The sequence below is a fragment of the Thamnophis elegans genome, chromosome 8, assembly GCF_009769535.1.
Source record: "Thamnophis elegans isolate rThaEle1 chromosome 8, rThaEle1.pri, whole genome shotgun sequence".
Taxonomy (NCBI): domain Eukaryota; kingdom Metazoa; phylum Chordata; class Lepidosauria; order Squamata; family Colubridae; genus Thamnophis; species Thamnophis elegans.
The window spans coordinates 6,668,962-6,680,412 of record NC_045548.1 but is presented as its reverse complement, the minus strand read 5'-3'; the positions used below and the strand labels follow the sequence as shown (position 1 = coordinate 6,680,412).

General features: G+C 42.5%; 1 protein-coding gene across 1 annotated transcript; it reads left to right on the top strand.

The window, feature by feature from the left end:
• The first annotated feature begins 2,065 nt into the window (after window positions 1-2,065).
• EEF1E1 (eukaryotic translation elongation factor 1 epsilon 1) lies at window positions 2,066-10,738 on the top strand. Its single transcript, XM_032223301.1, has 4 exons — window positions 2,066-2,183; window positions 6,194-6,394; window positions 8,775-8,870; window positions 10,005-10,738. Exons 1-4 carry the CDS (start codon window positions 2,097-2,099, stop codon window positions 10,140-10,142), a joined length of 522 nt encoding a protein of 173 aa, XP_032079192.1. The 5' UTR covers window positions 2,066-2,096; the 3' UTR covers window positions 10,143-10,738.
• Window positions 10,739-11,451: the final 713 nt, after the last annotated feature.

The following is an 11,451-nucleotide window of genomic DNA, read 5'->3' as shown; positions in this document are numbered from 1 at the left end:
TGTTGAGTTGGCCACGCCCACACAGTCACATGACCACTAAGCCCTGCCTACCCACCTGGTCATTAGGACAGAGAACTGGTTGGTAAATTATTTGAATCCCACCACTGGGGCATTTATATGGACATAGTGGCTCAGTGGCTAAGATGCCGAAAGGATGGCAATTTGGGGGTTCAAATTCCTAGTGCTGCATAACAGGGTGAGCCTGTTTAGGAACCACTTTGGTAGGAAGGTAACAGCATTCTGTGAGCCTTCAGCATTTAGTCATGCCAGCCATATGACTACGGAGACATCTTCGGACAGCACTGGCTCTTCGGCTTTGAAATGAAGATGAGCACTGCTTCCAGTGGTGGGTTTCAAAAATTGTTCGAACCTACTCTGTGGGTGTGGCCTCCTTTGTGGGAGTGGCTTGCCACCCATGTGATCAGATGGGAGTGGCTTACCGCCAATGTGACCGGATATGAAGATGCCGACGACACTTGTCAGAACCACCTTAAATTCCCTCACACACAGCACTGGCATGCATAAGAACAGGATGTAAACTTGTTTTTTAAAAGGCATCTTTGGTTTGCGTTAAGACAACTTCAACACACGCAATGTTCTGATTGCACCACAAACGCAGTAGTCATCCTTACCTTTCACAGAGGCACTGAGTTTTATAAACATGAGCATGATAGTGTAGAATAATCATATCCAAGGACCAGTGGTGGGTTTCAAAAAATTTCGGAACCTCTTCTGTAGGTGTGGCCTGCTTTCCGGGTCCACTGGTGGAACCTCTTCTAACCGGTTCGGTAGATTTGACGAACCGGTTCTACCGAATAGGTGTGAACTGGTAGGAACCCACCTCTGACTGCTTCCTAGAGTCGGGAACGACTATCACATACTCTATGTGGAAGGAGAACCTTTACCTTTATATGGAAATGTCTCCTTCATACCCCAACTGAGTCCCAACACTGATAAGACTCTCCCACTGTAATGTGAAGGAATGTTGGTCAAAGCCCTGTGGAATCCCGAAAACTAATCATAGAGGTTGCTAAGAGTCTCAACTTCTTTAAAGTAAGGCAAGTTTTCAGCAACCCCAATCCTCCTGGGAAATATTTCTTCCAGTTAGTGCTATAAAATCTGGTGAAAACTATTTCAAAATAAACAGGAAAGGACTATCATTCCCCAGGAAGGGGCAGTGCTTGTGGTGGGATGGCACGCAATACTGTTACCACTAGGTTGATGAAAGGTTTTGATCCTGGAAATAATTTGTGCAGCTTGGCAGCTCAAATCTTTTGAGCATTTTATTTATTTATTATTGATTTGGGTTTGTCAAGCATGTATTAGAAAAAAAGTAGGAATATAACATATAAACATATACGCAGGTATACGTATGATGAAAGAAATGTCCTTCTGGGTTCAGCTCCAAGTGGGGAAAAAGACACTGGAGACATGGAGGCTGCTTGGAAAGATGGTTTATTGGTGGACTGGACCACATGGCTTGAGTCCTGAACAGAAAAGGGGATCACATGCTTCAATGTTGGTGGAGAAGAAGAGAAGGGCTGAAGGAGGGGCTTGCTAGGCTTTTTATAACCTGTTCAGTCCCACCTCTCCGTTTCCTGTTCCTGTGTAAGAAATGCATTCTGATTGGTTGTCAGACTCCCATGGGGCCATGCATCCACGCCTCCGATTGGCAAATCTCACTCACCCCGCCCCCTTCTTCCAAGGCAGCACGTGTGGGGGGGGGGAACCGCCTCCGATTGGCAAATCTCACTCATCCCGCCCCCTTCTTCCAAGGCAGCACGTGGGGGGGAGAAACCGCCTCCGATTGGCAAATCTCACTCATCCCGCCCCCTTCTTCCAAGGCAGCACGTGGGGGGGAGAAACCGCCTCCGATTGGCAAATCTCATTCATCCCGCCCCCTTCTTCCAAGGCAGCCCCGCCTACCAACGCCGATGGAGACGGAGAGGTGGTGGGTGGGAGAGAGAGAGATATTCAGTGTGGGGGGGCGGGGCTTGAGGTGTGACGTCGCCCCTCCAATTCCCGCGATACTTGCGGAGCGTTTTAAAAACGCGTCGTTCCCAACGTCTTTCCCCCCCCCCCACCCGCCGCCGAAAATGGCGGCCGCGGAGGAGCTGAGCTTGCTGGAGAAGTCGCTGGGCTTGAAGGCGGGCCACAAGTACGGCAGTCACGGCGAGCGGAAGGTGAAGAAGCCTTTGGGGCAGAAAGGCGGGAGGCGGGGACCTTAGCCGGCGAAGGGGAGCGGTGTGGCTCGCCCCTGGAACCACCCCGTGGCTGACATTAGTTAGCCGCGGTCTGAGGAGATCCGTGCCGCGGTTCCTTCGAGGGTGAAGTAACGGTAACCTTCCTCGCCGGCACCCGCAGTGACTCCCCCGCGTTCGTTCCTCGATCTTTCGAGCTTTTTTTTTTTTTTGCACAACGTGTAAATTGCAAAGCGCGGTTGCTTGCTTGCATTTTCGGTACGTGCTCAACGGGTCCATATGGCCCGCAGTGGTCTCCAACCTTGGCAACTTTAAGACTTGTGGACTTCAACTCCCAGAATTCCTCAGCCAGCAAGCTGGCTGAGGAATTCTGGGAGTTGAAGTCCACAAGTCTTAAAGTTGCCAAGGTTGGAGACCACTGCATATGGGGACGTTTTAAGTGGCACCAGAGTGGCTCTTCTTGTCCAAGAATCGGGGTTTTTGCCGTGATTTTTTTTAAAAAAGCTTCTCTTTTTTCTTCGCTTTAAATGAAAAAGAAGGGCTTTTTTTCAATCATGGCAAAAAAAAAAAAACCGATTCTTGGACAAGAAGAGCCCCTCTGGTGCCACTTAAAACACAGATTTAGCCATCAAAGGCCTCTGAAATGCTAGCCATGGTTAAGTTAACCGTAAAACATAAATGCTCTTTTTGCTTTTAAAGCGAAGCATACATGCTCTTTTGCTTTGCTTTAAAAAGAAAAAGGAGCATTTATGGTTTGCTTCAAAAGAAAAAGGTATTTTATGCTTTGCTTTAAAAGGGAAAAAACACGCATGCTTTGCTTTGAAGGAAAAAGAATATGCATTTATGGTTTGCTTCAAAAGAAAAGAATATTTATGCTTTGCTTTAAAAGGGGGGAAAAAAGCATGCATGCTTTGCTTTGAAGGAAAAAGAATATGCATTTATGGTTTGCTTCAAAAGAAAAGAGTATTTATGCTTTGCTTTAAAAGGAAAAAAACATGCATGCTTTGCTTTGAAGGAAAAAGAATATGCATTTATGGTTTGCTTCAAAAGAAAAGAGTATGCTTTGCTTTAAAAGGGGAAAAAAGCATGCATGCTTTGCTTTGAAGGAAAAAGAGTATGCATTTATGGCTTGCTTCAAAAGAAAAAGGTATTTATGCTTTGCTTGAATGTTGAATGTTTATTTTATTTATATGCCACCCTTTTCCCCGAAGGGGACTCAGGGCAGCTCACAACTCAAACCAGGGAAGGGGGATACAAACAAAAATTAAAAACGACACATAACAATGCATAATTTAAAACACACGACAGTCATACCATTCGAGACGGGGGGCAACAGCTCTTTAGCCCCAGGCCTGTCGGAACAGCCAGGTTTTAAGGGCTTTGCGGAAGGCCTGGAGGGTGGTGAGGGTTCGAATCTCCACGGGGAGTTCGTTCCAGAGGGTCGGAGCAGCCACAGAGAAGGCTCTCCTCCGGGTAGTCGCCAGTCGACACTGGCCGGCGGATGGGATTCGGAGGAGGCCTAATCTGTGGGATCTAATCGGTCTAGTGGAGGTAATTGGCAGCAGGCGGTCTCTCAAGTACCCAGGTCCAATACCATGAAGGGCTTTATAAGTGACAACTAGCGCCTTGAAGCGTATCCGGAGACCAATAGGCAGCCAGTGCAGTGCATGCATGCTTTGCTTTGAAGGAAAAAGAGTATGCATTTATGGTTTGCTTCAAAAGAAAAGAGTATTTATGCTTTGCTTTAAAAGGGGGGAAAAGCATACATACTTTACTTTAAAGGAAAAAGAGTATGTTTTGTGGTGACTTAACAGTTGCTAGCATTTAAGAGGTTTTGATGGCTAAATCTGCATCCCAACTGCAACATGCAGGTTGCAGATTCACCAGACGGGGATATCAACGTTGCATTAAGGGAAGCTAAGCAATGCATTTCAGAAAGGTGCTGCACCAACTGTGTTGAAGAACCTGCTTTAAAAGCAGCCTTCAAAAGGCTCTGCAGTCTTTGTGAGTTGTCCCTGACAGCCATGACAATCACAGTAGAAGTAATGCCCTTTCAGATGCTTCCTCTGACCCTAATACTTCTTAGCATCTTAAGAAAAAGTTATGTGTTCTTAGCTCAGTATGCTGGCTTATGTTTTTTCTAGTGGAACATTTCAGACTTGCAGATAGTGTGAGGTGGTATAAATGGGACAACCTGCTAAAGAAATGAACACAAAAAGCCACAGGTTACAGAAGGTCCTTGACTTACAAAACCATGATTGAGGCCAGAATTTTAGGTTGCCAAGTGAGACATTTGTTGAGTTTTGCCCCATTTTGTGACTTTCCTTGCTACATTTGTTAAGTGAATCACTGCAGTTGTTAAATTAGTAACGTGGTTGTCAAGTGACGTTGGCTTCCCCATTGAAATAATAATAATAGAAATAATAATAGAATTCTTCATTGACCAAGTGTGATTGGACACACAAGGAATTTGTCTTTGGTGCATATGCTCTCAGTGTACGTAAGGCAAGGTACATTCATCAAGAATCATAAGGTACAACACTTAATGGTAGTCATAGGGTACAAATAAGCAATCAGGAAACTATCAATATAAAACATAAGGATGCAGGCAACAAAGTTACAGTCTTGTCGTCATCAATGGGATAAGATGGGTGAGAAGACTAATGGTAACAGTAATGCAGTCTTAGTGGATAGTTTGACAGTGATGAGAGAATTATTCATTTAGCAGAGTAATGCCGTTGGGGGAAAACTGTTTTTGTGTCTAGTTGTCTTGGTGTGCAGTGCTCTATAGCGTCATTTTGAAGGTAGGAGTTGAAACAATATATGTCCAGGATGTGAAGGGTCTCTAAATATTTTCACGGCCCTCTTTTTGACTCATGCAGTGTACAGATCCTCAATGGAAGGCAGGTTGACAGTAATTGTTTTTTTCTGCAGTTCTGATTCTCCTCTGAAGTCTGTGTCTGTCTTGTTGGGTTGCAGAACCAAACCAGACAGTTATAGAAGTGCAGATGACAGACTCAATAATTCCTCTGTAGAACTAAATCAGCAGCATTTACTTTGTCAGAAGATGATCACAGGACCCCAGGACACTGCAACCGTCGTAAATATGAACCAGTTCTCAAGCATTCGAATGTAAATTGCATGACCATGGGGATGCTGCAATGGTCATAAGAGTGAAAAATAGTCATAAGTCACTTTCTTCAGTGCCGTTGTAACTTTGAACGGTACTAAATGAACTGTTGTAAGTCAAGGACCACCTGTACTTTAAAAAGTAAACCACTCAGTTCAGCAGCAGAGAAGAAAAAGAAGAGCGTTCCTATGCCATTTGTCTTTACCTGACTGTTTACCTTTATGTAATTTCTGGAAAGCAGGGCTTGTACTTAAATACAGAAGTTAAATAGAAAACCTCCACTTATGACAACCAATAAGATATACTAGATAAGGTGTTGGACTATGAGCAGAAAAGATTCAGGTTTTAGTCCTTCCATAGGCATAAAAGCCAGCTCTGGAACCTGGGATAGTCATTTCCTCTTAGCTCCTATCAATGCTAGGCTTTGTAACAAAAAACAAAACTCTCTGGAATGCATTTGCTGTAAGAATTAGGTGAGGACAGTGTAGAATAAGCAGACCCTGCAACTAAATGGGACAAATGCTAAGAAAAACTCTAAAATCATAACCTGTTATTGCTAAATGGATGCCTATACAGTAAATTGAATCTCTTCTTGTTGAAACCTATCAAAGAATTGTGATTTACTTGGTAGGAATCAGAATTGAAAGTTAAAATTCCTTGTTGGGGGCAACTTGGATTTAATATATTGAGAAGCAAGGCTGCCATCCTAGCTTTGTCAGCAATTTGAATTCTGTCATTTGCTTTTTTTAAAAATAGCATTAGATCTTGCAAAAATAAATTTTTTAATAAATATATATATTTATTGTGTTTCCGGTAGAACTTTAAATCTTTTTTTCATTAAATCATTTTGAATTCTTTCTAGACTCCTGTGCTTCAGGAAAATAATGGCCCTAGTCTGACAGGCCTCACCAGTATAGCTATCCATTTAGTCAAACAAGCAAAGAAGGAACAGCTGCTTGGAATCACAGCCGAAGAAAAAGCAGTAGTACAACAGTGGTTAGAATACAGAGTGGCGCAAATAGATAAACAGTCCACTAAAGAAGAAACCAGAACAAATCTGAAGGTAAGGATAATTAACACCGTTTATTTTGGAATATTATTGCACCAGTTTTGGGGGTTGCGATGGCTCTCGGGTTAAAGACGCCGAGCTTTCAGCTGGAAAATAACAGCCTGGATTTGCGATCCGAGCTCCTGTTACTTGCTCCCGTCACTTCTCCCAGCTCCTGCTCACCTAGCAGTTCACAGGCATGCAAATGTGAGTAGATAAATAGGTACCACTTCAGTGGGCAGGTGACACCATGCACTTCAGTGCGTAGTCACGCTGGCCACATGACCACGGGCAATGCTGGTTCCCTTGACTAAGAAAAAGAGATAAGCGCCATCCCCTAGAACTGTGGTGGTGAACCTATGGCACGTGCGCTAGAGGTGGCACATGGAGCCCTCTCTGTGGGGCACATGCGCCATTGCCAGCTGCTCTTCTGGGTTCTGTTGCGTGCATGCACGCCGGACAGCTGGTCACTTTGGGGTTCTGGCGCTCTGGCGAAAAGGTTAACCATCACTGCCATTGAGTCAGACACTATTGGACGGTAAACTTTTGCCTTTATTATTGAACTATTATTAGCACACATTATTCACCCAGCAATATGATTTCGGCTTTTTTCCCTGATGATTTGCATAAAGTTTGTTTTTCATCACCATTACGATTTATAAGAAGTAAGCAGATTTCTGGCCCGATTAAACAAATCAAGTGTTCTGTTTCTAATGTGTTGCTTAGAAAAGTATATATTTATTTTTAATTTTAGGGGTGGGGGACGAGACTTGTTTTTACTTTTAAGATTTGACCTTTAACCTGTGTTGTGGTACGGGCAGTTATTGGGGCCCTAAAAGTGGCCCATGTAATACCATTGCTTCGCTAGCTGCTGGTTTGCTTCCGAGTACCATTCAAGGTGTTGGTAATCACCTTTAAAGCCCTTTATGGCAGTGGTCTCCAATCTTGGCAACTTTAAGACCTGTGAACTTCAACTCCCAGAGTTCCTCAGCCAGCAAAGCTGGGAGTTGAAGTCCACAAGTCTTAAAGTTGCCAAGGTTGGAGACCAATGCTTTATGGCATGGGTCTGGATTATTTGCAATACCACTGGGATTGCCCACCCCACCCCTGCCGACAGCGGGGACATACTGTGGGCCCCATAAGCCAGGGTCTTCCGGGTGGTGGATGACCCTGCCATTGCGCCTGCCCTCTGGAACAGATTGCCTCTCTGGAGTGAGGTCCAGTCCAACCCTCCTGACTTTCTGCCAGAGCCTAAAGTCCTGGTTCTGCCAGCTGGTTTGGGGGCTTCATATTGGAAGTGGTTGACAGATTAATATCAGATCCCACCACATACACACACACACAGCCCAATCATCCTATTCCCTCCCTACCCATCTTTTAGCTACTGTCTTTTATATTTTTATATCGAAGTATTTTATGTACATAGTTTCATAAGCAACCCAGAGTTACCCTAAGGTAAGACGGGGAATGAATAAATAAAATTGTTGTCGGGAATGAAGGCAAATCTGCATGTCCCAGGATAATGTGGCAGGACCCAATCTGGGTCACTGAGGCCAGAGATTTACCGTATTATTCAGAGTATAAGATGCACCAAAGTTTTGAGGAGGCAAGTTTTTAAAAAAAAGTTTTTGCACTCTGCAAACCTCCCAAAAATGGCTTGTTTTTCACAAAAACTGGTCCATTTTTTTTAAAGGGCATGAATAGCCTTTAGGAGGCTTGTAGAGTGCTCCTGGGGATTGGGGGGGGGCAAAAACGAGCAGAAAATGGCCCGTTATTTGCTCATTTCTGCCCTCCCCAGCCTCCAGGAGCTCTCTGAAAGCCTCCTAAAGGCTATGCACTGCCATTTTGTTGAAGGCGACGGGGTTTTGGGAAGCAAAAAATGCTGTATTCAGTGTATAAGACGCACCCAGATTTTCAGCCTGGTTTTTTGAGGAAAAAACGTGCATCTTATACTCCAAAAATACAGTAGTCTTCCGAGCTTTCAGACTTATGCTTTACTCCATATCCAGTGAATTTCTCTCCATCAGTGTGTGGACTATTCTATGTGTGGTGTTCATATGGTGCCTGTGGTGTGTTGTTTCCTTCGGCTTTGCAGCACAGAAATGGGCATTTTGTTTCCGCTAATAGCTTCCTGCACAGCATTGATTGAAGACTTCTTACTGCATAGCCTGTGCAGTAAGCTACCAGTATTAGGTCAAACAAAATGCCCATTTTTGCCTCTCAACTACTCACTTACCAAGACACTTTCTCATGTGTAAACTTTGATACTGTCCCACCTTGAATAAATAGGCTCGGAAGACATACTGAACCCCTCTGGTGGGTTGCCTCAAGCATTTTGATTTGATAGGAAGAAATCTATCAATTGATACTCTTTGGTTTCTTCTGCTTCTTCTAGGACCTCAATTTATACCTTGAAGATAAAGTTTACATTGCAGGAAACAATTTTACTTTAGCTGACATTTTATTATACTATGGACTGCACCAGATCATAGTGAGTACAAACTTATTACAACGGAAAAAAAATATATAACTTTAAAATCTCTTTTCCATATGTATGGTACTTTAATTTGAAAATCCTTAATGCAGGTGGTCCTGGCTTAACTGGGATAATTGGGAGCAGCAACTTCGCCACTAAATGATACAGTTGTAAAGTACAATGTCATGTGGCCAGATGGACACACAAGACCAGTTTCTATGCATGCAGCATCCCTCAGTCATGGGGTCACCATTTGCAACCTACTGGCTCACCAATTGAGTGCTTGTCAGAAGTCAGCAGCAAACGTTGCAAGTGGTAATCGTGGTCTCGGGACACTGCAACTGTTATAAGTGTGAACTGATTGCAAATCATAAATTACAATCTTGTGATGCAGTGGTTGCAACTCTGAGGAACAGTTTTAAGTCCCCCTCGTTCATCACTGTCTTAACTTCAAGCAGTTACTGAATGGAAATTCAATGAGAGAGCCGAGGTGGCGCAGTGGTTAAATGCACCACTGCAGGCTACTTCAGCTGACTGCAGTTCTGCAGTTCAGCGGTTCTAATCTCACCGGCTCAGGGTTGACTCAGCCTTCCATCCTTCCGAGGTGGGTAAAACGAGGACCCGGATTGTTGTTGGGGGCAATATGCTGACTCTGTAAACCGCTTAGAGAGGGCTGAAAGCCCTATGAAGCGGTATATAAGTCTAACTGCTATTGCTAATGAGGACTGCCTATAAAATTGTCATACCTAGTACAGCATAGGAAAATTGTCACATCCCTGACTATTTTTTCATAATAGGAATGAATTTTTATGCGTCAAAACATTTAGCTTAGGACGGGGGGTGGGGGAGGCTAAAAACAAGGAATTGGAAGCAGGTAAATAAATGGTAAATGTTTTATTAAGCTTTGAAAATGCTACTGCTTTTATAGTCTGCAATGATAACAGAATATGAACAAAATAGGGAGTTTCTTTAGCAAAAAAAGAAAAAGCAAGAGCAAGCAAAGCAGTGAGTCCTGATTTTATGAATATTGTATGGGAAGAGAACTAGATTATGGCGTGTAATTTTCTTATTTAGGAAGAAATGTTTTTGTACTTGAAAAGAAATTTATTATAGGAAAATGTTTACATAGCTTTTTCTTCCATTCTTTAGGCTGACCTTACAGTGCAGGAAAAGGAGAAATACCTTAACGTATCTCGTTGGTTCAATCATATTCAGCACTATCCGGGTATCCGGCAGCATCTGTCTAGCATAGTTTTCATGAAAAACAGGATCTACAATACACATTAAGCCCTAAGTTAGGAATTCCAGAGAAATGAAGATAATTTTTGAAACCTTTTAATGTGCAAGCATGGATTTTTGTCATTTCCATATGTGAAGCTGAACAGTTGGTGCCTAAAGTAATAAAGTTGCATCTAGTAGCTATTTAGAAATGTCGATACAATTAAAACAATAGTTTAATCTATTTCAACCAAAATGTCTATCAAACTTCTTCAATTACAACATTATATCATACAGATCCATAGCTTAACTTATATGGTGTGAAAGTCAAAGACCTTAACTGCCACGATGTCACCTATGCTCATTGCCTCAATTGTATCATGCATAGCATGCTGTTGTATTTTTCATTTATGGATAATCACATTGGTTTTGTAAATATGAAAACTTTATTGTGCCAAGTATTTTGAAAGAGATCAGTGAAATATATGGGAAGCAAATCCTATTAGTGTACAAATTATGTTAAATCTCATACTTGGTTTATGTTTACTTCCTCTGTAGAAAATTCAATTTGTTGCAAAATTGCAAAACCCAGGAGAGTATTTATTGAAAATAGGATAAAAAAAACATTGTTTTATTTAAAATAAAATTCCCAGCCTCTTAAATGACCAAGTGTGCTGTCTTTTTTAAACTTCTTAAAGTTCTTTTTTTTTTAATTGTCCCTTTTTTTCTTTTACTTTATATCTGGTATCATTTGCAAATACGTAAATGAGACACAGCGGCAATTTAGAAACATTCTTGGATGATGTACTTAAAAAAAAAATAACAGAGTTGGAAGGGACCTTGGAGGTCTTCTAGTCCAACCCCCTGCTTAGGCAGGAAACCCTACACCACTTCAGACAAATAGTTATCCAATATCTTCTTAAAAACGTCCAGTGTTAGAGCATTCACAACTTCTGGAGGCAAACTGTTCCATTGATTAATTGTTCTAACTGTCAGGAAATTTCTCCTTAGTTCTAGGTTACTTCTCTCCTTGATTAGTTTCCACCCATTGTGTCTTGTCCTACCCTCAGGTGCTTTAGAGCAGTGTTTTTCAATCTTGGCAACTTGAAGATGTCTGGACTTCAACTCCCAGAATTCCCCAGCCAGCGAATGCTGGCTGGGGAATTCTGGGAGTTGAAGTCCAGACATCTTCAAGTTGCCAAGGTTGAAAAACACTGCTTTAGAGAATAGTTTGACTCCTTCTTTATGGCAGCCCCTTAGATATTGGAACACTGCTATCATGTCTCCCTTAATTCTTCTTTTCATTTAAGTAGACAAACCCAGTTCCTGCAACTGCTCTTCATATGTTTTAGCTTCCACTCCCCTACTTAATTATTTG